Genomic DNA, 27,087 nt, shown 5'->3' with positions numbered 1-27,087 from the left:
CCCCTAAATATCGAGATCTTAATGCAGTTCATCGCTCTATTTCTTTAATTTCTACTTGTTATTTTTACTACTTTTTCCTAACTTCTGCTTTTTTGACTAATTTTCTTTTTTCATGTGACACTACATTTTCTTTCTCAGTTAATTTTACTTATTCCCTGCTATTAAAACTCTGCCACCTTTTCTGTATCTTGTTAATGTAATACTGCTGAGCCCAGGAATTTTGGTTTGGTTTGTGAACAGAGTTTTCAGTATTCAGATACAGTTATTGCATTACAATTGATCTCTCTTTGAAACAGAAGTTTATTCTTAATATATATATGTTATTCATTAAGGAAATATACAACATGAGATAAAAGACAATATCAAAGCGAGATTTTTCTTTATTGTATTTTCATATAGACGTACATAACTTGATAGTATTGTATTTTTATGTCTGTTAACCACCAAATTTTCAATATTATGACATCATAAGTGTTATAACATAAATTCTGTGATTCAACTCACTGTTCATATACATCAAAATGAAAAGTACAAAAAAAAAAAAAAAAAAAAAGGAAAACTAATAAAAGACAGAAAGATACTAAACAACATGCTCTGTATCTTAACCTTGGCAAGTACTAGTGTTAGATGGGCCCTATCATACAAGCACTATTAACTACTTTTTGAGTATTGCATTTTTAATTTTTACATATACTGCAATATGAAACCCTTAAAGTTGTTTCATGGAACTTAATGAAGTATACAAATTATTTGTAATTATGCATCTGAAATGTAAATATGTGTATCAAAAGAAATGACAGGGAAAATTATTATGAGATCTGGAACTTGAGGATGTATGTTCACCTATAGACCTATGATTTTGACGTAATCAAATGATCCTGAGCCTGGACCCATTGCTATTTATGGAAGAACTTCTGTTGCATTTGATAAGAGCAACATTGGGCCCATAATGAGCTCACTTACAGTGCATTTACTTTTTCTGCTGCTCAGAACTCTCTCATAAACAGGAGTGGCTTTTCATTTGTACTTGTTTCAGGCCAGTAGGTCATATAGGAACTAATCCTACAGTCCTTACAACAAGAATCTAGTTGACATCATCAGGACTGCAGAACTTGGGTCTAAAATTGCTGCTGCTAAGAACCCAGTACTCATGGCATATTGAAGTGTGCTCTACTGTAGTGGTGTAATAAAAGGATAATGGACCATGAAGCAGACTAACAAGATTTTTAAGGTGCAAAATCATTGAGTCACTTAAAATCTATTAGTTAAAATGCTCTGAACTGTTGATACAATAATCTTGTTGAGTACATTTCACTACCATTTTAGACAGGTAGAGACAAATGTGCATAGTATAATTCTCTTTCAGGGTGAGGTAGCGGATAAGTGAGTCTTGTTTATAGTGATATCAATAAAAATTGTTAATGCAAGCAGGGCTGTGTGTTGAATATTTTACAGGAACTGGGACCCCAGAAGTGGGATGACAAGTAACCTCTATATTTTTTTAATCTTTAATAGTCATCATTTTCAATCCAGACCTTAGAGCCTGGTTCTGGTCTCCTTTGGTGGGAGTTTTAGCTGTGTAAAGACTGCAGAATCAGACCCTTAGAGCTGTTGAAATTTAGCTCGACTACTCCCATGCTCTTCTCATGATACATACAAAACTTGCATTGAGATTTTGCTGCTTGTATATTTTTTTTAACTTCAGATTAACTCATTCTTGAATATGATGTAAGCAATTCAAAGCCCATCTCAAAGAAGTGTTTCTACCTAATCTCTGTGTAACCATTTTAAATATTATTTAGTCTATGAGTGGCATGCTATTTAGAATTTTCACTTGACAGTTATTTACCTCACTGCTTTCAACTATGACAGTGTTGTTCTTTTTTTCTCATTCTTTTCGAACCCCTGTTTATATGTGTGTATTTTTTTCCTCTGCCTAGACCTGGTTAACCATTTCTGTGAACAGGTCCTCAATTTTTTACTTTGTCCCTACTTTCCTGTCGTAGCCCCATCTTCCCCTGGTGTCGACTCCGTACCCTTACAGCGCACAGGCAGTCAGCACGGCACACAGAACGCAACATCGACCTTCCAGAGGGCCAGCTATGCTGCAGGCCCAGCCTCCAATTACGCAGACCCCTACCGACAGCTGCAGTATTGTCCTTCTGTTGAATCACCATACAGCAAATCTGGGCCAGCCATCCCACCAGAAGGGACCTTGGTTAGGTCACCTTCCATTGATAGCATTCAGAAAGATCCCAGGTGGGTGAAACCTTATTTTGTCTACCGTTACATGTTGATAAAGAAGGGTTATAATTGCAGTCTACTTCTTGTATTTCAACTGTGGTGTATTATTGAAAAATGAAACAAAAATTGTGATTTGTCCTATAAAAGATTCTTTGTTTGAATTAGAATTATCTGTTTTAATGCTTTTTTTAGCATACTCTTGTGAGCTCTCCTTTAGAACAAGATGGCCTTCAGTACATACATTTGTCTATCCTTGCTAGGGCCACCATGTGAAATACTATGAAAAGAATTATGCTGAGACTTTGGCACCATGAGTCCATGAATCTTAACTGTGATGGCTCAGGTTTTTCTATTCAAGGAGAAATTTTGTTCTTCTGTAAATGTTTAATAATGTGCAAAGTGGCACCTGAGTGCTAGGCTATGAGAATAACAGTGATTGAGAGATAGAACATGCTCAGGTCTATATTTCATCTGAAGATACTCTATCTAAGCTCTGCCAGTACATGACAGCAAAATGATTTGCAGTGTAACTTTCAGTAAATGATTATTGCTGCCTACAAATTTAAAATGTAGAGCCTCTTCTCTTCACAGAAAATATTGGCTTCTATGACACATACGCACTGTGTGGTTGTATACATATAAACATAAAATATAGTCATCATTGCATTCTCTAGGTATACTGGAAATCAAAAAGTATGTGCTTGATGGTAGCATTCTAAGGGGTGAATTGTCCTCAGTTATGACAGTAACAGAGATGGAGGTATTAACAGCACCTCTTAATTGGATTGGTTGTTTTTGTTTGGTTTTGTGGTGCAAAGGATCAGTAATTTTATGGGGTTTTTATGATTCTTGTAAGTTAAATGGCTTTGAAGTTGAAATCAGACTCTTGAGAAGTTACATAATTAAGCTTTTATTCACAAATATTTGACTTCTTAAAATCTGTATTCATTTGTACAGGATTTTCTGTGGTAGATATTGTGATTTTGTTGCATGGTATTTAGCAACAGGAACACCCCAAAATGTGTCCCCAACAAGGTCATTAGGGGGATGTTTGACCAACAAGATACATAAGATATAATGGCAAGAGTTTCCTTCTTTCACTATAGAAATGAACAACTCATAGCCTTGATAGTCAACATGTACAGAGTGCAGGCTATCTGTATTGTAACTGCCTCACTAGTCCAAGAGGCCAACAACAGATTAATTTCGTAGCATATCAGGGACACTACTGCTTCTAATACAGCTCATTATGCTAGTGACCCACTTCTCATGTGGGTATAGCTGCTGTCTCCTTATCCTTAACTCTTGATGCTACACCATATGTTTGAATGAGGAGGAGACAACAAGCACTGTGTGTTTTAGGTTTTATATATATATATATATATATATATCTTCGCACACAGATAAAATATCATCACACTAATATAATTTACCCATCTAGAAGGTCACTAAATTCTGACACTTGTTCTATGGTATTGAATTCTTGATGGGAATAGAAGGACTTTTGCATGCAACAAAACTTTGCCTTGTAATCATACCTTGTTAATGCCGTACAAAAGATGTACAGGGACTTGAAATATAAGAGAAGAATGAGATTGATTGCAATAAATACATTTAGGAAAAATATATTGGAATTGAAGGCATTCCTCCTTGTGCTAAAGGAAAGCATATGTACTATATTATGGTAGTGTTGCACATATGGTTTAAAAAGATGTAATCTTTGTGGAAAATACACCATTATCACTGTAATGATGGAATGATCAGCATCTGCATAGGTTATATGCTAGCAAATGTGAAACTTGTTCCTTTTGTAAAATGATTTTGTTTACTTTTGCTTGGTGCTCTAGCCATATTTTCCAGCCCGTTTTGTTTCTCTTCTCCTTCCAATGTAATGCATGGAATTATATGAATACTAATTTCAATAAGAATATAGGAGATGGAATATTGACATCCACAGATGTAAATAGAACTTGGTAAGCTTTACACAGAAATAAATTTGTTTATCTACCATTTTTCATTTCATGAATTAATCATAAACAGGCTGTGATTTTTACATTTTTTTTTTTTTTTTGGTAACAGGGATTTATATTGTAGCTTACGCAAATGTATTTCATGTTGTAGATTACTACAGAGCTACTGACTGCAGCTATTGCTTCAAGTATTTGTTATCTGCATATTCACAGATTGTGTTATTTGGTTGGTTACCTGAGTCACATGGTAGTGTTCTGAAAAGCAAATTAAAGGGGGAGGGGAGAAGTACATATACTTTCAAAGCCAGTTGTATGGATTTTACTCAAACAAATGTTTGTAAATATTTTATTGTAGTAATCGCTCAGCTCTAGACCTAAATTATTTGTAAATAGAAATGAAAGAGTGTGACATCCTTGAGTAAAAGTGTTCTGGCTTCAAATAGAAGTCAGTCTTATGAAAATTAGCTTGATACACCAAGTAAAAGATTATTACCCGATTTTTTTTTTCAACTAGTCTGGCAAGAAGGAATCAAAGTGAGTTAAAGGTGGGGAAAAACTCAATTTCTCAAGTTAAAGTGATTAGTTTAATTTGAAGGATGAAGTTCTGGCCTGTTTTACACAGGTGGTGGTAGAGACAGGGGTACAAGATGAGGAGGAATGGTGTTGGATATCTCTCCCCAAGCAACAGGAACTTTCACAGGAGCAGCAGATAATACAGACCCAGCACCCCCTTGAATTCTATGCACAGATCCGGTTTAACTTCCATGAGTAGGATTCTAGAATCTCAGGAATCACTGATAGGCTCCTTGCCACTAATAGCAGCACTAGAACAGGGCATGTAATTCTCCTTTAGCAGCAATGGTAAGGAGCACTGCTGAGCATGTTGTGTCCTGATCTGTAAGAGGTATATTCCACTGCATGGGCAAAATGCCTTACTAAGCTGCCCCTATTCACCACATTACCAGAAACATATTGACAAATTGGAGGGAGTTTAGAGAAGAGCAACAAAAATACCAGGAGAGTTGGACAGATTGATTTATGAGGAAAGATTAAAAGCTTGGCTAAAAGAATAATGAGGGCAGAGAGACAAAACACCCCAAATACTTGAAGGAACACTGAGAAAAGACAGAAATCATTTAACATAGTACACAGAGATATAATTAAGAGTAATGAATGAAATTAAGAAACAAAATTTGGGCTGAATTTCAAGAAAAGCCTCCTGGTGGTGAGCTGTGTTACCCTGTGGAATCAATTCCACAGGGATATTGTTTGGACTCTTTGAAGCTAGACTGAACAAACACCAGAAAATGTATTGTAGGGAGCAATCTTCCATTGCTCAAGGGATAAACTGGATGATCTAATAGGTCTTGGACTTCCATGACACTGTGATCTATTGCTGTGGTAAGAAAATTCGTGATCAAATGAGTTTCTGGTACTAAATCTGTATGATCTGTCAGATTTTTCAGTGGGTCATTAATGGACTAAACTAAAAAAAAAAAGAAAATTGTAAAATCTGGCAGAACAATATAGTAACAGCAGCAGTCATGCTGAAAAACAGTTCAGCAATACAATCAAAACTGACTTCAAATAGAATAAAATTTAATATCCCATAGGTAAAATGTACCATTGATATATTATCCATTTCCATGTCATAGTGAATGATATTGTTATGAGTTTTTACTGTTTACATTTTTATAGTATGCTGTTTTTAATAAATATGTTTCAAACAGTACCTTTAAACTATTTATACAAAATACACTGGAAAATCCAATGGACACACACACAAATGGTGTGTTTACCAAAAATACTGTACTTTCTAGAATACTCATAGAATGATAATCTGAAAGCTCCCTTTTTATGACTTTTTAATTTTTTTCCCCAGCACTTTCTGGTGAAAAAATGTGACAACTAAAGTAGATAATTTAAAAATGTAAATAGCATTAAAAATACAAATAACTGGTAGTGGCACATTACTTTTTTGAACTGTCCAGGTAGAAATCAGCACAGTTACGGATTGTGCCAGCTATTGCATAATTTAAATTTTATATCCTGAGGCATTCCTGCTGTGCTTTTACTTTCAAAGTCAAAGTTCTGATTGATTACCTCTGTTGGGGTTAATTTCCCACCACACAGAGAATGAAAGCACTGACTCACTACCTTCAAAGTTCTTAAATCATAAGCCTCTCATTGTACAAAGGAGAAGTAGGCTGAAGCAAAGCATCCTGTGTCCACTATGAACCATCAAAACCCATTTTGCATCACTTTCTGCAAAGAGCTGTGGTATATTTTCAAACCTATCTTTGTAAAGCTTTCTTTTCCCTGTAGTAAAAAGAATCTCATTATGATAAGTGGCAATTAACATATATGCTTCAATAAAAGTTCAATAAAAGTATAAGACATTGTCTCTTTAAGATAAACTGAAATATTTCTGCAGGAGTCCTTACAGCATATTTATTTGGTTTGTTTTAAGGATTATCATAATAGTAACAGAATTGCTTTACTATAAATCTTTATAATAGTGAAAGGCGCTATTACAGTGTTATGAGAGAGGCCAGGAAGAATATAAACGTCAGTCTGTGTGTGTTTGTGCAAAAAAAATTATTCTGTGTGTGTGTATGTGTACATTTTTATTTTTTAAAATGTATAAGGCAGTGTGATATACTTGTGACCGACAGAAATACGAAGCAGGCAGTACCCCAGGAATAGTTATTTGGTGGCTTCCTTTTCCCTATTAACACTCCCCATTGCAAGGATGTCCATTTGTATTTTTTTTCCAGCGTTCCTTTCCCAACCCATTAAACTGGCAGAATCAAGTAGCTGTAGCCCTAAGGTGATAATTTTGCAATTGACGGTGCTGGCTGTATCTTTCTCTCTTCCAACAGGATATCTATTCTGTTTTCCCTTTCTTATTGCTGAGGTGATGGCATATCCTCACAGGCATTTATCAGTAGTCATCTAAGTGCAGAACAATGAACCAATATGAAATATTAAAATCAAAGGACGATCCAACCAACCCAAGCAGGCACAAAATTCAAGACAATTGATATGGACTCAGGGCAAGCCTCATGTGCTCACCCAAACCATCCCTCCAAATGAAAGGGATGGGTTCTCATTTTGCATATAGAATAGCCATGAGAAAGGGTAACAAATATAAAGCAAACAGAAAATGGGGGAAGGGGCAAACATAGCTAAAGATGAAGACTGCTGATATAAATAGGACTTATATTGTGCCCTAAAAACTGCAAACATTGGATTCCAGCAACCTGCTTGAAGAGAGTGCTCCAGAAGCAACAACTCCTGACCAAGAATGTCTAGCTTCCAGCTTGGTCAGGATTACAGGAGAGCATCCCTTCCCAGGCCTGTAACTCTTGGACAAAGATTTAGGGAGATAAGGGGGTATTGCCCAAGTTCCTGGGATCTAGATTATGAAAACTAGCTTTATAGAACACCAAGACTATGAATTGTGCCTTTTTGTATACTGGAAACTGGTGTAGACTGAAGAGAGTGGTTGTAAGTGACCTGAAAGGGTTAGGGCCTGGGGAGGAAATGGGTGACATATGTCTGACTCAGGTCACTGTATGATAAATGTGGTTCATTGTTCAACAGACTTCTTTCTATGTTAGATCTTTATTATTCACTACATAGCCTGACACACACTGTTTATCAAATACATTTCATTGTGTGCTACAGAAGAACCTGAAGTGCACTCTAAGAAAGAGAAACGTTTGTTTTTCGTAACTCATGTCATACTCTCAGTCTTTTCTCTATGACTGGATTTGTTCTACTGATAACACAGAATTTTGTATGTGAGCCCTTTGTTAGATCCATCACTCAATTTTGTTGACATCCCACCTTTAAATGTACTCTAAATCCCATCAGTACACCAACTCATGATATTGTAATGGTTGGACATTGTAATTTCATTATATTATAGTGGCATGGACCTTAGTGGCATATTTACTTAGTCTATAGTGTGTAATTTTTAGGTAGATGATGTCCCATCTTATTAATATCTTGCTGTTTGACGTGAATGTTTTATTTTACATCTTGTTAAAGGCATAGTGTTCTTATTTATCTCCTTTGTTCCAAAGGTGGGAGAGAGCACAAGGCCATGCATAGTCTTATTACCAGTGCAGGACAGCAGAAGGGTGATAGTGATGCAGGTAGTAGTAATGAGCCCAGAGAGTATATATCTGAATACCCTGGCAGGCTGGAATGGCTGTGCTGGGAGAAGTGCTAACTTACAACCTTTGAACAGGTACAACACGGGATGTTTCCCTACATTTCACTCAGACCTCTGAAGCTACTGTGCCTTTTATCACCATAATACTTCCAGGCACCTGCACTTGGATAGTGCACTTCATCCCCCTCTCTCATCTTCCTCGGCTCATCTTAGGCTTGTGTGAGCCATAATCGAGCTCCTAATAGTTAATAGGCTGTAATGTGATTTTGTCTGTGTTAGCCACACATATCCCTCAATATCCCGTGGATCACCTGCACACTTTAACAGGTGCAAACTCTGCACAATACCTTTCTCTGATGAACAATTCTAAAAATTTGCAGTTCTTGTCAAGTAAATAATATGTATTTTAAAAAATATGTACATAAGAGAACAGCTTAACTTCAAAGTGCATTTCTCTAATGTACTGGAAAAATAAACTGCCTTTAAAAAATCTCTGTATTACCTCTCTGCCTTAATTTTCTCATTTTTCTCGTGGGGATAATAGTAGTTACCTTCCTCACAGAGGTGCTGTGAGAATTAGTTATTTTATAAAGTGCTTTGAAGATGCAAAGCCATGTTCTGCTCTTACTTATGCCTAGGCCACCTTCACTGACAGTATGGCAAGGGGTGGTGTTGGGTCTGAGGAGATTCCTTCAGTTAGATCTTCTGCTGAGGAAATGAAGGGGAAAGTCATGTCAGTTGCTAGTCAGTTATTTAAAATAGACAATGCACCTCCTTGTCTGACAAAGCCTCATATTGAGAAAACAGGATGATCAGCAAGTTATCTTCAGTGCCGATACACAAAAACAAGAAGCCTGGGAAATAAGCAGTGAGAACTGGAAGTCCTGGCACAGTCAAGGAATTATGACGTGATTGGAATAACAGAGACCTGGTGGGATAAATCACATGACAGGAGTACTGTCATGGATGGATATAAACTGTTCAGGAAGGACAGGCAGGGCAGAAAAGGTGGGGGAGTTGCATTGTATGTAAGAGAGCAGTATGACTGCTTAGAGCTCTGGTATGAAACTGCAGAAAAACCTGAGAGTCTCTAGATTAAGTTTAAAAGTGTGAGCAACAAGGGCGATGTCATGGTGGGAATCTGCTATAGATGATCAAACCAGGGGGATGAGGTGGATGAGGCTTTCTTCCGGCAACTAACAGAAGTTACTAGATCACAGGCCCTGGTTCTCATGGGGGACTTCAATCATCCCAATATCTGCTGGGAGAGCAATACAGCGGTGCACAGACAATCCAGGAAGTTTTTGGAAAGTGTAGGGGACAATTTCCTGGTGCAAGTGCTGGAGGAACCAACTAGAGGCAGAGCTCTTCTTGACCTGCTGCTCACAAACCGGGAAGAATTAGTAGGGGAAGCAAAAGTGGATGGGAACCTGGGCGGCAGTGACCATGAGATGGTTGAGTTCAGGATCCTGACACAAGGAAGAAAGGAGAGCAGCAAAATACGAACCCTGGACTTCAGAAGAGCAGATTTTGACTCCCTCGGGGAACTGATGGGCAGGATCCCCTGGGAGAATAACATGAGGGGGAAAGGAGTCCAGGAGAGCTGGCTGTATTTTAAAGAATCCTTATTGAGGTTGCAGGAAAAAAACATCCCGATGTGTAGAAAGAATAGTAAATATGGCAGGCAACCCGCTTGGCTTAACAGTGAAATCCTTGTTGATCTTAAACACTAAAAAGAAGTTTACAAGAAGTGGAAGATTGGACAAATGACCAGGGAGGAGTATAAAATTATTGCTCAGGCATGCAGGAGTGAAATCAGTAAGGCCAAATCACACTTGGAGTTGCAACAAGCAAGAGATGTTAAGAGCAACAAGAAGGGTTTCTACAGTTATGTTAGCAACAAGAAGAAGATCAAGGAAAGTGTGGGCCCCTTACTGAATGAGGGAGGCAACCTAGTGACAGAGGATGTGGAAAAAGCTAATTTACTCAATGCTTTTTTCGCCTCTGTCTTCACAAACAAGGTCAGCTCCCAGACTACTGCACTGGGCAGCACAGTATGGGGAGGAGGTGACCAGCCCTCTGTGGAGAAAGAAGGGGTTCGGGACTATTTAGAAAAACTGGATGAGCACAAGTCCATGGGGCCGGATTCGCTGCATCTGAGGGTGCTAAAGGAGTTGGCAGATGTGATTGCAGAGCCATTGGCCATCATCTTTGAAAACTCATGGCGATCGGGGGAGGTCCCGGATGACTGGGAAAAGGCTAATGTAGTGCCCATCTTTAAAAAAGGGAAGAAGGAGGATCCGGGGAACTACAGGCAGTCAGCCTCACCTCAGTCCCTGGAAAAACCATGGAGTGGGTCTTCAAGGAATCAATTCTGATGCACTTTGAGGAGAGGAAAGTGATCAGGAACAGTCAGCATGGATTGACCAAGGGCAAGTCATGCCTGACTAACCTAATTACCTTCTATGATGAGATAACTGGCTCTGTGGATGAGGGGAAAGCAGTGGATGTGTTATTCCTTGACTTTAGCAAAGCTTTTGATATGGTCTCCCACAGTATTCTTGCTGGCAAGTTAAAGAAGTATGGGCTGGATGAATGGACTATAAGGTGGATAGAAAGCTGGCTAGAACATCGGGCTCAACGGGTAGTAATCAATGCCTCCATGTCTATTGGCAGCCGGTATCAAGCGGAATGCCCCAAGGGTTGGTCCTGGAGCCGGTTTTGTTCAATATCTTCATTAATGATCTGGAGGATAGCATGGACAGCAAGTTTGCATATGACACTGAACTGGGAGGAGTGGTAGGTATGCTGGAGGGTAGGGATAGGATACAGAGGGACCTAGACAAATTAGTGGATTAGGCCAAAAAAAATCTGATGAGGTTCAACAAGGACAAGTGAAGAGTCCTGCACTTAGGAAGGAAGAATCCCATGCACTGCTCCAGACTAGGGACCGAATGGCTAGGCAGCAATTCTGCAGAAAAGGACCTAGGGGTTACAGTGGATGAGAAGCTGGATATGAGTCAACAGTGTGCCCTTGTTGCCAAGAAGGCAACATTTTGGGCTGTATAAGTAGGGGCATTGCCAGCAGATCGGGGGACGTGATCATTCCCCTCTATTCGACATTGGTGAGGCCTCATCTGGAGTACTGTGTCCCGTTTTGGGCCCCATACTACCAGAAGGATGTGGAAAAATTGGAAAGAGTCCAGCGGGGGCTGGAGCACATGAGTTATGAGGAGAGGCTGAGGGAACTGGGATTGTTTAGTCTGCAGAAAAGGAGAATGAGCGGGGATTTGATAGCTGCTTTCAACTACCTGAAAGGGGGTTCCAAAGAGGATGGATCTAGACTGTTCTCAGTGGTACCAGATGACAGAACAAGGAGTAATGGTCTCAAGTTGCAGTGGGGGAGGTTTAGGTTGGATATTAGGAAAAACTTTTTCACGAGGAAGGTGGTGAAGCCCTGGAATGGGTTACCTAGGAAGGTGGTGGAATCTCCTTTCTTAGAGGTTCTTAAGGTCAGGCTTGATGAATCCCTGATTGGGATGATTTAGTTGGGGATTGATCCTGCTTTGAGCAGGGGGTTGGACTAGATGACCTCCTGAGGTCCCTTCCAACCCTGCTATTCCATGATTCTATGAAATGTTGGGTGCTGCTGTCAACTATTTTCTGATAAGTCTGTTTTTTGTGCTCTTAGAGGTAATCCAGGGTCCAGTCATATCCCTATCTATGCTTTTATGCAAACCAGAAAGGTGTGTAAAAAGATTGTGTATTCCTAAAGATGAAGATGTAAGTGGTATTTCATTGCTCTTCCATAAGCAGAGAGAGAAACAAAAGGCAACAAGTTTTGCTGCAGTGACATAAACTCCCCATTTTCTTAGTGTATAGTGTGTTTTGCAAGACTAAATGAAGTACTGTTCAAGTAACTGGGCAGAAAGGCTATTTGAAGAAAGTGCTTTAATTTACAAACAGTTGAAAATGGAGAAGGGAAAAGAGAGTTTGACAGTTTATTTTAATTCTTTTTAATGATTTATATCATAGCTTTATAGTTGACTGAAACTGTGACTGTGAACACAGCATGGATCATTTCATATGGCTTGCATGGGATAGGAATGGGCCAATCTCTGTAGGTTTACTTTAGAGCTTCATGTTCTACATAAATCTAAAACTGCAAGAAATCCCACCCCCTTTTCTAGAGCAGTGTTTTTCAAAGTTTGGGTTGTGACCCTACCGGCTCTGGTCAGCACTGCCGACCAGGACGTTGGCGGTGCTGCCCAGCTAAGGCAGGCTAGTGACTACCTGTTCAAACACCACGCTGCGCCCTGGAGGCGGCTAGCAGCAGGTCCGGCTTCTAGGCAGGGGGGCCATGGGTCTCCGCGCGCTGCCCCCATCCCGATCACTGGCTCTGCACTCCAAGCTGTGGGGGGGCAGTGCCTGTGGGCGAGAGCTGCGTGGAGCTGTTTGCGCATCTCCGCCTAGGAGCCAGACCTGCTGCTGGCCGCTTCCAGGGTACAGCGCAGTCCGTGGTGCCAGGACAGGCGGGAAGCCTGCCTCTGCACCCTGACTGCACCACTGACTGGGAGCTGCTGGAAGTAAGTCCGTGCCCCAACCTGGCGCCCCAATCCCCTGCCCCAGCCCTGAGCCCTCCCCCCCAACCCGGAACCTCTTCCTGCACTCCAAACCCCTCATCCCTGGCCCAACCCCAGAGCCTGCACCCCCAGCCCAGAGCCCTGACCCCCTCCCATATCCCAACCCCCTGCCCAGTCCTGAGCTCCTCCCATACCCCAAACCCCTCATTCCCAGCTCCACTGGGTCACGGGCATCAACAATTTTCTTCAACTGGGTCCCCAGGAAAAAAGTTTGAAAATTACTGCTCTAGAGCACTACCTACCTACCCTCATAGTTCTTCATAGTTCATATCCTCATACTTCTTCACCTTCCTTCAGGCCCCTCACCTCCTTAGATCTCTTTAGGGAATACGAAGGATGTTTTGTTGCATCTCCTTGGGGGTCCACTGATCTTCACCTAATGTCATCAGAGCGCACCAAGCGGCCCCTCTTCCCCACAGATTTTCAGTCTGCTGCCTGTTAATGGATGTTGCCTCTTTGATTTAATTTAAGATTCGGGATTCGGGCAAGGAGATATGAGTCCTACCCCAACTGGGTATCGGTATTCCCACTCCCAGTGCCAGCAGCTCATCCAATGAATTAGGGTCAGAGACACCTCATAATACTTAGCATTGTAGCTAGTGGTTCCTTAGCAACCAAGCACCTAGTAGCGATTGTTGCTATGGTTCCCCCAAGAGTTTCTACAATTATTATGAGATGTTTCTGTCCTTTTACTTATTTTTAAGCCACTTCAACAAGAGTGCTTTTCCTTCTAATGGATTGGGGGCTGCAGTTGTCTTTACCAGGCACCCACTAAGGATGCTCCTCAAAGGGAGTGGACTGCCAGAGATCCTGGGAAAGAATGGAAGGGGTGTCTTGGCCCAACGAAGGGAGAGGATGAGGCCATTGCCCCCCTGAAGCCATCTAAGGTAAAGATATGGAGAGATGGATCTATGCAAACAATAGCAGCTTTGTAATCACTCATGAGTAAGGCTGTGATTTAGTCACGGAGGTCATGGCAGTCACAGATTCTGTGACTTTACCGGACCTCCGTGACTTCTTCAGCTTCAGCTGTCAGCAGCTGAAGCTGTGGTTGGAGCCTGGCTGGGGATGGACCCGGGGCTATGCTCCCCGCATAGCCCCACGGTGGGGGCCGCAGCCAGGGCCATCCGCCCCTGCCCCACGGTGGGAGCTGCAGCTGGGATTGTACACCTCTGCCGTGGCTTGTATGGTTATTTTTAGTAAAAATCACAGGCTCCATGAATTTTTGTCTGTTGTCTGTGACCTGTTTGTGAGTTTTACTAAAAATAACCATGACAAAATCTTAGCCTTACTCGTGAGCCAAGGCTGAAGTTTATGGATGAAAACAATACCATTGGTTTGGGGCAGCTATTGGATTAATTTCATAACAGCATTTAAGCAAGAAAACTTTTTAAATTTTATTTGTAAGAATTTCCTTTACATGGAAAAAAGTATGTATTGTAAACCGGAGATTCGGTGGTATGGTGTCACAGGGTGGCTTGCCTGTGGGCTGGAGATCCTGGACCTAAGCCAGCCCTGATTACAAGATGAGCCCACTTGAGAGGAATCAGGTGATTCCAACATAAAATACAGCAGGGAGCTGCAGGGTGAGGTGTGGCAGAGAGAGGAGCACAGACTGCCTAAGGTAGGAAGCCTGGCAGCAAGCTGGCAAGGCTCAGGAACCAGGAGACTAGGTGGAGTGGGGGCTGGTGGAAGGAGTAGCTACAAGGAGCAATTTTGGTTCCGACAGAGCCCTGGCCAGGCAAAGCCTGTGAGTGGGAGTTAAAGAAGAGAAGATGAGCTTAACAGCGCTGTTTGTTTTGGACTTTGGAGTTCAGCTTTTTGTTTTTGTTTTTAACTGTTGCCAGACTGGGGAGCACTAGTAAAGAGTGAATTAAAGGATTTGCATTTACATGGTCACTGGAGACAGAGTGAGTTCTTAGAGGGGTCTGGATGAAGTGGAAGTAGAGGCAAGTCAGCCATGGAGAGAACCCTAGTCACAAGGGGGTGCTCAGGAGGCAGTAAATGGCCACCAACCTACGTATGGTGTAAATGTTTTTTGTTTTGTTTTGTTTCTTTTTTACTCAGTTATCCAGGTCATTTCTGGTAAAACCTTTATCTCACACTATACCATCCTATATTTTGTTCATGTGAGACATTTCAAAGAAAAGAGGCTTGAGGGGTTTATTATCATTTTCATTACTACAGTTATTTCTTTCTGTCCACCTATAAATCCTGGTTTTCTTAATTACCCTGGGTAAAATCTCAACTTTGAATGTCTAAATTATTCAGTTCCCTAAATATGGGAACCCACATTTGAAAATGTGCCTCTGAGTCAGACTGGCAAAAGCACATCAATTGTGTACTTGAGCCACAAAGTAAGGGAAAAATGATTCTTGAAACAAATATAAAATTGATTTTCTATACATTAGAACAGGGGTTCTCAAACTGGAGGTCGGGACCCCTCAGGGGGTTGCGAGGTTATTACATGGCAGGTCGCAAGCTGTCAACCTCCACCCCAAACCCAGCTTTGCCTCCAGAATTTATAATGGTGTTAAATATATAAAAAGTGATTTTACTTTGTAAGGGGGGTCACACTCAGAGGCTTGCTATGTGGAAGGGGTCACCAGTAAAAAAGTTTGAGAGCCACTCCATTAGAATAATGTGATTTTGAAGTTTGGCATATCGTGAGCTGCCTGGGTTGCATATGAGTGTTTATCTCACAGTCAACTTGGAAGACGTTGGACCACAAAACTGTGCTTCTGTTTGTCCAGAATTAACTACAGCAAGATCTGGACCTTGGATCACTGTAATTTCTCAGCTTATGATATTACCTGATCCAAATTGCCATATGTCAAAGAAGAAAATGGTTCTGTGTGCTGCAGATTGTTTTTATTTAAAAACAACAGGTGTGATAAACCCCCCAAACAAGATTTTAATCGTGGAAGTAATCCCATATCAGAAAAGGATTTATATTCAACCTAGACTGTGAGCTTTTATGGGGCATACCTTGCTCCTTGATTGGTACCCCTAGGTACTACTGCAGAAATAATATGATTAAATACTTTTCCATATCCTTATCGGGTACAGCTGAAATCTCGTGCGAACATGCATTTTTATGGAATTTTGGATAGTTGTGGTAATAGTAAATAAACTAAATAAATGCAAAGCAATGAATATTACTATGTTTATCAAATTAGTTTTCTGAATATGTGCAAAAATGTAACATGTTCAGAATTACATTGTTGTGATGAACATTTGTCTCTAATAGATGAGCTGGCTTGATGATGGCATTTGGCTGAACTTTTCAATGGGAGTAAAATTAGTTTTTTGTTGCCACCAAATTATTCCTATTTGAAGTGTTTAAACTTTACGAGGCTAAGAGGTTGTCTTTCTGGATTGCTCTTATAATACTGAGTAGCTTCATAATTTGATCATCTTCAAACCCACTTTCCACCCTCTCTTTCTATATTATTTTAAATAAAGTAGTTTCCAGAGGTAGGCAAAACTAAAATTAGAGCACTGTTAAGCTTGACAGTTGCTCTCTCTCTAATTTGGGGAATTAGAAAAGTAAAGGAAGATCACCGCTTTCATTTAACAAGGTTAAAAAAAAGTTTCCATCACATTTCTTTGTGAAGAGAGCGTGGGAAATGTAAACAAGTATAAATTGATGCCAACCAACTTCCAGGCTTGAAAGCAGTTTACAGCAGAGCTTAATTTCTGCAGTGGAAAGTTGGGGAGGGGGGAAGAAATTGGTAATATGTGGAGAGAGAAAGACACAATTAGCAGGCCTATCCAAAAATCTCACAGCCAGATTTTGGAGTATGAGAAGGCAGATAAAAAGATAGACTTCTTATATTCAGTGTGACACTGGTCCATGGCTATAGACCAGGGGTAGGCAACCTTTCAGAAGCGGTGTGCCGAGTCTTCATTTATTTACTTTAATTTTAAGGTTTCGCGTGCCGGTAATACCTTTTAACGTTTTTTAGAAGGTCTCTCTCTCTATAAGTCAATATATTATATAACTAAACTATTGTTGTATGTAAAGTAAACAAGGTTTTCAAAATATTTAAGAAGCTTCATTTAAAATTAAATTAAAATGCTGATCTTACACCACCAGCCTGCTCAGCTCACTGCCAGCCTGGCGTTCTGTTCACCTAGGCCGGCAGCGGGCTGAGTGGGGCCTGACCTCTGAAGCCCCCCATACCCCCAGAAGGGTGGGTGTGGGGGGCTTCAGGGGTCAGGGTAGAGGGCTGGGGGTGTGTGGAGGTGCAGGGGAGAAGGCTGGTGGTGTGGGGGGCTTCAGAGGTCAGGGCTGGGGGTTTGTGGAGGTGCAGGGCAGAAGGCTGGGGTGTGGGGGCTTCAGAGGTCAGGGCAGAGGGCTGGAGGGGTGTTGGGGGGTGCAGGGCAGAAGGCTGGGGGTGTGGGGGCTTCAGAGGTCAGGGCAGAGGGCTGGAGGGGTGTGGAGGTGCAGGGCAGAAGGCTGGGGTGTGGGGGCTTCAGAGGTCAGGGCAGAGGGCTGGAGGGGTGTGGGGGGTGCAGGGCAGAAGGCTGGGGTGTGGGGGCTTCAGAGGTCAGGGCAGAGGGCTGGAGGGGTGTGTGGGGGGTGCAGGGCAGAAAGCTGGTGGTGTGGGGGGCTTCAGAGGTCAAGGCAGAGGGCTGGGGTGTGTGTGGAGGTGCAGGGCAGAAGGCTGGGTGTGGGGGCGTTCAGGGCAGAGGGCTGGGGTGCTCGGCTCATGGGGGTGCTCCCAGCCCCCTGCCTTCTGCCCTGAGCGGCTCATGGCAGGGGGCTGCAAGGGATATGTCCTGTTCCACCCCCTTCCCCAAGGCCTCGTCCCTACCTCTTCTCTGCCTCCTTTACCCAGGGCCGGCTTTAGCAAGGGGCCGCGGGGCTGCCGCGCGCCGGCTGGAGCTCCTGCCGGGAGAGCGGAGCCTCGGGGCTTTTGCGGAGCAGCGAGCATGCTGCCACTCCTCCCCCCTCCCTTTGCAAGGGCCGGTGCAGAGAAGGAGAGGAGGAGGGGCAGGAAAGCAGGCTGCACCACGGCTGGGGGAGGAGGGGAGCTTGGCTGCTGCAAGAGGAAGCTTCTGCCTCCTGCCGCAGCAGGGGAGAGCGGTGGGCGTGGGGGCTGATTGCGGCTGGGTGTCGGAACCGCTGCAGGCAGCCATGTGCCATTCAAAATCGGCTTGCGTGCCGTGTTTGGCACGCGTGCCGTAGGTTGCCGACCCCTGCTATAGAGAAATGTAATAAATAAACATTGAATACAAACAAAAGAAATGTGCTATAAATATCATTGTATAAATATACACATGAGTTAAAACAATGTTGAACTGCAACTGTAACCGCAGTCCTCCTCTCACAGTCTCTTATCTGATTTCCTTTTCCCTTTAGGAAAACATTTAGGATGGGCACCTAGGGAGCTGGCATACAACTTATGTAACAAACTCTGGCAACACCCCTTTAAACTTCCCAGATACATCCAGGGTGAAAGTAACTTAATGGACTTACCGGTGCGCAGGGTGGCCGGGGTCCTGGGCAAGGTGGGGGGGAGCAGCTCTGGGCCCCTGGAAGGGGCAGGGCCTTGGGCGGAAGGAGTGGGGCTGGGGTCAGACTGCGCCAGCCAGCCCTTCAGCACTGCCCGACCCGCGCCACCCGGGGCTTCGGTGGGGATTTGAAGGGCACAGGACTCCAGCTGCTGGCGTGGTTGCAGCAGCAGTGGCTCGGAGCCCCAGGCCCTCTAAATCGCCTGGGGCTCCGGCTGCTGCTGGGAGTGCCAAGGCCTTTTTAAATCACCGGGCCTTTAGCCCTCTTCCCCCCAATTAATGGCCCTGCCAGTATGGTCGGCTGTGTACCAGCTTTCTTACTGGTACTCCATTCCGGACTGTACCGGCTTACTTTCACCTCTGGATACCTAACTCTTTACCCACATTTTTTACTCACAGTTGCAGATCTTTTGTTACAACACTTCAGGACCATGGACAAAATTCCTCATTTATAAAAGTGCTAATTTTTAACAGGTGTTTTTTTTCACCAATCACATAATTATTTGTTTATAAACAGTATTACTGTTGTTACATTTTACAAGTCATAGAGTACGCTACCTAATTTCTGTCGCAGATCTTTATACTGTACAAATTAATTCAAAGGGACAAATTCTGCTCTGTGCTACATCTGTGCAACAACACTGACTTCACTGGAGTTACACACGTTACTCCAGGGGGAATGCTGTGCCAAAAAATTAAAAATTCTGCAACAAAAAAATTAAACATTCTGCTCACAATATTTTAAAATTCTGCACAATTTTGCATATTTTATTTGTCAAAATAACACAATATAATCACACCAGTTTTGATTATTTTTGGTCATTTATTTCAAAATACCTGTCAGCAAGTATGTCTGTAACAATACAGACAAAAAAGATTCAGGAAATGTTTTTTGACAAATAGATTCCTTACTGGACATATTAATACAGAACCCTGAGTAATAATTCATTTAAACTACAATACAGAAACTTATTTCTCGCACCCCTCAGAAGCAGTGCAAAGTCTTGGGGGAATTGGGGTAACAGAGGAGCTGAGGGAGAGGGAAATAAATTGCAGGGAAGAAGCCTGGGTGTGAACTTAGACAGTTGTTGGGTATGGGTGGGAAAAGTATGGAACATTTTTGGGGGTTTGGGGGAGGGATTATTAGGGAGCTTCCCCCATGCAGACCCCTAGTCTCTCCCATTCAGTCAGGCACATCTGCCCCTGTCCCCATGTGTTCCTGCACCCCCATGTGTCCTTGCACCCCCTGTCCACATCTGTCCCTCCACCCCCACTCAGACACCCACTCCCTCCATTCCCATGCGGCCCTGCACCCCTCCCCCTGTCCCCATGTGGCCCTGTACCCCCTCCCCATCCCCATGTGTCTCTGTGCCCCCACCCAGACACTCCCCTGTCCCTATGTAGCTCTGTACCCTCTCCCCCATCACCATTTGGCCCTGCACCTCCCTCCCCTTTGTGGCCCTGGGCCTCCACTCCCATTCAGCCCCTGCCCCAGTCTGTCCTCCCCCACTAGCCTTTATGAGCTCCTGTCTGACCCCCGCAGCAGCCCCACGCTGTCTGTCTCCCCATAACCTCTGTCTCCTGACCTGGCCTGACAGCACAGGTGACCATGGAGTCCCAGAATTGCAAAAGAGCTCCAGCATGGATCGAACGGGAGGTACTGCATCTGATAGCTGTAAGGGGAGATGAATCTGTGCTATCTGAACTCCATTCCAAAAGACGAAATGCCGGAATATTTGAAAAAATCTCCAAGGGCATGAAGGACTGAGGTTATAACAAGGACCCGCAGCAGTGCCGCGTGAAGTCTACCAAAGAACTAGAGAGGCAAACGGCCGCTCCGGGTCCGAGTCCCAGACATGCCACTTCTATGATGAGCTGCATGCCATTCTAGGGGGTGCCCCTACAACTACCCCATCCCTGTGCTTCCCTCCTCTCCCACCCCCCCGGGCTACCTTGGCAGTTATCCCCCCATTTATGTGACGAATTGATAAAGAATGCATGAAGTTGAAACAACAACGACTTTATTGCCTCTGCAAGTGGAGATCAAAGGGGGAAGGGGAGGCGGTTGGCTTACGGGGAAGTACAGTGAAACAAAAGAGCAGGTTTTCATCAAGGAGAAACAAACAGAACTTTCACACCGTAGCCTGGCCAGTCATGAAAGTGGCTTTCAAAGCTTCTCTGATGCACAGCTTGCCCTACTGTGCTCTTCTAACCGCCCTGGTGTCTGGCTGTGCACAATCAGTGGCCAGGTGGTTTGCCTCAACCTCCCACCGCGCCATAAACGTCTCCCCCTTACTCTCTCAGATATTGTGGTGCACACAGCAAGCAGTAATAGCGATGTGAATATTAGTTTTGCTGAGGTCTATCCGAGTCAGTAAACTGTGCCAGCGAGCTTTTAAATGTCCAAAGGCACATTCTACCACCATTCTGCACTTGCTCAGCCTATAGTTGAACTGCTCCTTACTGCTGCCCAGGCTTCATAAGCCATGGGAGCAAGGGATAGGCTGGGGTAGGTGTGACCACGTGGTGCTGCCAACTGGGAGAGCAGCCTGAGGCAGAAGTGTCCAGCTGGCATGATATTCCAGGCAGGACTGAATCTCCATTAGACGAAACTTAAAGAAGAGAATGACCTGGAGTCATTCCCATGTCTGCCCAAGCGCCCCCAACCAACCTCACCGAGGCCGGCCAGGAGCACCCATGTCTGCCCAGGTGCCCCTGACCAACCTAACCAAGGTCAGCCAGGAGCACCGTATTGCACTGTCTGCCGTCCGCAAGGCAAGGGAAGGGGATGCTACTGTGTAGCACTGCGATACCACGTCTGCCAGCAGCACCCAGGAGACATACGGTGACAGTGAGCTGAGCAGGCTCCATGCTTGCCGTGGTATGTCATCTGCATGGGTAACCCAGGAAAAAAGGCAAGAAACGATTTTTTGCTGTTGCTTTCATGGAGGGAGCCAGGGAGGGTGGCCTGATGACATGTACCCAGAACCACCCGCGACAATGTTTTTGCCCCATCAGGCATTGGGAGCTCAACCCAGAATTCCAATGGGTGGCGGAGACTGTGGGATAGCTACCCACAGTGCACCACTCCGTAAGTCGACGCTAGCCTCGGTACTGCGGATGCATACCGCTGACTTAATGCGCTTAGTGGGGACACACACAATCGACTGTATCAAATCGATTTCTAAAAAATGGACTTCTATTAAATTGACCTAATTTCGTAGTGTAGACATACCCATATATTGCTATTTCACAGGGCTTGCAGGGTAGGAGTGTGGTTTCCTGTACCTGTACTCTTTCAATCCCACTGAACATGCAGGCACAGCCAAGGTTACAATAAGTAATGTGTCCTAGGAGTGCAAAAGTTGATTTTTGTACTTCATTCTGTCACTGAAGCAACTCCTTCAATTTGCCTTTCCATTTACTTAACAGCTTGTTTATTCAGTTGGTGAGCCAGCCAGGTGGACACACTCCTGTGAAGGGGTCTATTTGCCTCCTGCTATGTGCATATACCTTCTTGTCATATCAGTTGAATACATAGCGAGTGGAGCATCAACTAAAAAGCTTCTAATCCCTGATTGGCTTGTTATTAGGCCAGGCCTGCTCCACAGGAAGAGAGGTATTGCAGGCTAACCAATTTGCAGAATAATTTGTTGGTGAGATGCAGGTGCAGAAACCAGATTCTTGTCCTCTTATGACTTCCATGGCACAAAAAGAATACTGTATTCATAAACTGATAGCTTACTTTTCTCTCCTATTCTAAAGTCAGGCTGGGCCAGAGATTCTGATTTCACATACAGTGGTTTTACATTGGTGTAATTCCATTAAATGTATTGAAGAGTCTCTTTATTTACACTGATCTAACTGCAGATTCAGGCCTGTCAATATTTGAATTAGGCTTTGAGAATCCAGCAATAAGTGGCTTTCAACATATCCCAGATGCATCACGTAATGTTCACAAGGGGTATTTTATTGCAATTGTGATATACAAGGTTATGTTAATTTTACATTGTTGATTATGATGCTTTGAAATGTAGTTGACAATTTAAATTGTATCTTACGGCTATTCTACTTTCGATACATATTGAATTAAAGGCAAAGTTGGTATTTGGGAAAATTCATCCCTAAACGGGGAAAAAAGTGTGGTGTTTTTGTTGTTGTTAGGAATTTTTTTTATGTAAAAAGCACCTTCAGAGCAATTATTCTTTGAGAAATATTTATATTGACTTTTTACTGTAAAATCGTTTTAAATTTAATTACTCAATACTTAGACCTCTTAAATTTCCTCTTGGAAGTCTTTATACTGTTAAAATTAAAAAGGGAGGGATGAGGGAGGAAAGATGGCTCAGAGGATTGATAATGGTAATGGTAAACACAGACTTTCACCTTGGGTCATCAGTTTTAATCTAAACTAAAAGGTCTGATCCTGTGTATATTTACTACTATGCAGATGATTTACCATTTATGCAGTCCAACTGAAATCAAAAGTAATACTCTTAGCAATAAGAACTATGCCAATAATAAGTGTTTGTAGGATTAGTTCATAAGGACCAATCCTGAAATGAGCTTTAGGCAGGCATAGCAGTGGGTCTGTGTGGAGGTCATTGGGGATGGGGTCTGTGTCCAGAGTGCACCAGTTCAGTGCTATCATATGGATAAATGATGTGAAGTTAGTTAATGCTCTCAGTTCTTAGAGAATAGAAATCCACAAATAACATCATATCATAGGTTCCAATGCCAGAAGGGACTACTGTGATAATCTATTCTGAATTCCTGTATAACAGACCATAGAATTTCTGCAAAATAATTCCTAGAACGTATTATGAAGAATCCACCATAAATTGTTCCAATGGTTAATTACACTCTCCGTTAAAAAAATTATGCCTTATTTCCAGGCTGAACTTGCCTAGCTTCAACTTCCAGCCACTGGATTGTGTTATACCTTTCTCTGTTAGATTGAAGAGCCCATGGTTAAATATTTGTTCCCCATGTAAGTACTTACAGACTGTAATCAAATCATCCCTGAATCTTCTCTTGGTTAAGCTAAATAGTTTGAGCTCCTGGAGTTTGTCACTATAAGGCATGTGTTCTAAACCTTCAGTCATTCTCATTGCTCTTCCTTGAACTCTCTCCAATTTCTCAACATCCTTATTGAATTGTGGGTACCAGAATTGGACACAGGATTCCTTCAGCAGTCTCACCAGTGCCAAATGCAGAAGTAAAATATCCTCCTGTCCTTACATAGGCAAAAGTCCAGTTGGCTCAAGTGGGAGGTTTGCCTGCACAAATACTATAGGATAAGGCCCCACATTTGACAAGCAACTGGCATTCTGTTTGCATGCTCAGCAGGGATGCTGAGGATTGAGTTGGTTTGGGAGACAATTTCATTCAAAATATTAAACAAAAACAATCCCAGCTATTTTTAAGTAAAAGATTGAAATTAACATTTGTTAAATACTTTTTAAAATTAAGGTTAAAAATTGTGAGTTGTGGTTTTCTTTAGAGATAGGAATCTCTGTTTAACTTTCATGAAAGCAAAATTATGAAGACAAACAAAATAAATTGCATAAGAAGAGACTGTTGTATTGAGACAGGTCATCTACCTGAAATCTTGAAAGTTTCATTAAGTTAGCTGAAAATAGTTTCTGGTTCTACATCTTTCTCTAAGAACCTCAGCAAGTATTAGTGGTTTTACAGTTCTATTTTCTCTCCACTATTGCTGTGTGTAACACCTACAAGAACAATAGGGGACACTGACCATTTTACTGTCTATATAAGGGAAACAGTGAAAACCCCCATCTTTTCATGTTCTCTGTATATATATATCTTCCTACTGTATTTTCCACTCCATGCATCTGATGAAGTGGATTTTAGCCCACGAAAGCTTATGCCGAAATACATTTGTTAGTCTCCAAAGTGTCACAAGTACTCCTCTTTCTTTTTGCTAATACAGACTAACACGGCTACTACTCTGAAAAGTGAAACAAGACTAAATATGAAGTGCTTTCATATATGCACAAGGTAAATATACTGAAAAACCTGCAGAAAAATATATTTTTCCTCTTATCTTTCAGTTATAGTAATCTTGGGAGTTGTGTGAAATAATGGTAGTTAGAAAAAATTCAGACGGGAGTGCGATTTTTAAATTGATGGTATCCCTTTAACAATACATATAAGGAGATCACTTGTTTTAGCATTTTCAGACAGACAACACTCATCTATTCAGAATGGGAGAATTATGTTTCATAGATAAGTTTTTTGGACGAGGTCTTTCAGTTAAGATGTCAGTTTTTTAAATATTTTACATGTCTTGCTGTTAGGCGGTGTTCTTTATCATTAGGATTTCTTCAGAATCTGAATTTTATGGGCTCATAGCTTGGAAACTTTCCTTAAGCCTGTTGAGGAAAAACTAACGTTTGAAGATTTCTGTTAAGCCTGAACTTTGAACCCATTTCTCTGAGGTAAAAAGTGGATAGATCTGTTACTCCTTCTTAAGTACCACTATGTTGAGAAAGCATTAGTTCCTGTGCTCTAGCCTTTGATTTTGATTAGCAACTTTCTCTCTTTGGAAAAAGGGTAATGCCTTTTTGAAAAGCATGTCAGAAATCAGAGTAAAAGCTGAAAAAAAGTAAACTTGGCCTTTGAATTGTCTGGGAATTCAAAGACCCAGTTAGTTTGGAGAAAATTCGGAGGGAAAAGCAGTGGCTCCTCTCAGATAAGCAGTGTAGTATACATAGGATTCTATTAAACTTTGATTCTTTTCCCTTAGGGAGGAAATACTTGAAGATTTTTTTTCTCTATCCCCCAAATCCTTGCAAGTCTATGCTTTGCAGCATTGATAACTCCCTTATTATCTCACTGAAAAAACTCAGTAAGGGTTATATATTTCTCTCAGTACATGTATGAAGTGCTCATTAAGAATAATGGAGCTCTCAGCAGTAAGAGAACATGCACTTTAGCTGAACTATCCTGCCTTCTTTTTTGTATGGTAAAAATAAAGTGGACTGTTGCTACTATTATTTATTTGTATTTTGGTTGCATCCAAAGGCCCCAGTCAGGATCAACAAACATCTAGGAAGACACAGTCCATGCCCCTAAATGTTTACAATTTAACAAGATGCAAAACAATGAATGTGATAAAGGGGAAAAGAAAGGTGAGGTTAATGACACTAACATGCTGCGATTGGTTTGCTATGTGCACACCTTAATGGCTCTAAATTATTTGAAATGATTTTTTTCCCTTAATAAGTAAATATCAGCTATCCCCAGTAACCCTTCAACGTAGCCATAGTTAGCTGTTTTCTGGTATGCATCTCTCAGCAGAAAATGAGTCCTGAGGATGATTCAAAGAAGGAGAGGGTAGTAGTTTTATGGATTAGTTCATAAAGGGAGCTCCATATTCAAGGTGCAGCCGGTATATGCTTCACTGCCACTTGGTTCCCCTGTTCTCCAGACATATTGCCTAGCTAGCTGGTCCTTTTCTCCCTCTGAGCAGTCCTGAGACTGGCCTGAAATCTGTCATTCAAATTAAAGTGATACAGCATAATGAGCTGTGGTCACATCTGCTCTAAGATACTGTATTCCTGCTTATGTTCACATGCATACCATGGGGGAAAGATTTCAAGTGGGGCAGTAGATGGCGCCAAATCCAGTAATGGGATGTGGAGCCTTTTGCCTCTTAAGTCATTCGGTGTCATCAGGTGAGTAATGACAGTGGGTTCTTACTATCAGATGACTGTTTGGTGTCTTATGTAAAATTAATGTCATTGTTTCTGTCCACTGATTAGCATTCTTGTTGACAGTATTAGTTGAGAGGCCAAGGAGTGAATGGAAATGAACTATCTGCTTGTCCACAGAGGTGATTCCAGACCAGAGTTAAATATATTCATGAGACAGTGTAGGAAATCTTGCTTCTCTTCCTCCTGTGCTGTACTGGTTTATTGTCAAATAGACTGTTAAATTTATTGTTCAGGGCTTCCAATCTGGCATCTTTCATTAGAACTAAAGAAGTACAGGAATTCTTCCGCTCCCAAATCTGTTGTTTCTACCATGTGAGCTAAAAGACTTTTATATACTTCCTGAAGGCCAGACACCAGATGCCAAGACAAACAGATGTTACAATATATCAAAGTTCCTTATAAAAACTGTTTTTCACAGATGTTTCACCCCTTTGAGGCAGATAAGGTTTACTATCCCTGTTTTACAGATGTGAAAACTGAAGCATAGACAGGTTAAGTGACTTATCCTACATCACACAGCAATTCAGGGAAAAGTCAGAAGGGGAACACAGAATACCTGAGTTCCAGTCTGATTTCACCACTATACCACATTTCCTCCCTTACTTGAGAATTTCTAATATATTCCACGTAGTAGGTACCACTTTATGTATATACCCACACATTCATATGGTAAAATAGAAAACTCTTACCAAAAGCCTTAATGACCTGATTGTTTTAAACAATGTTGGGATTTAAGCCAATGAACAATTTTCCTGAGGAACTTTTCTTCCTATCTCAATCTTTTAAGT

At 42.1% G+C, this 27,087-nt stretch overlaps 1 protein-coding gene across 8 annotated transcripts in view; it reads left to right on the top strand.

Moving 5' to 3' along the window:
• CTNND2 (catenin delta 2) overlaps positions 1-27,087 on the top strand; it is a 1,171,885-nt gene that overhangs the window by 765,048 nt on the left and 379,750 nt on the right. For all 8 annotated transcript variants that reach the window (XM_008164383.4, XM_008164381.4, XM_065584231.1 and 5 more), the window contains one exon: positions 2,007-2,259. In XM_008164383.4, coding sequence (XP_008162605.2) covers positions 2,007-2,259 — 253 coding nt within the window. The remainder of the gene's footprint in view (positions 1-2,006; positions 2,260-27,087) is intronic.

The sequence above is a fragment of the Chrysemys picta genome, chromosome 2 (genome assembly GCF_011386835.1).
Source record: "Chrysemys picta bellii isolate R12L10 chromosome 2, ASM1138683v2, whole genome shotgun sequence".
NCBI classification, from domain to species: domain Eukaryota; kingdom Metazoa; phylum Chordata; order Testudines; family Emydidae; genus Chrysemys; species Chrysemys picta.
The sequence above is the reverse complement of the archived record's forward strand: the minus strand, read 5'-3'. Positions and strand labels throughout refer to the sequence as shown.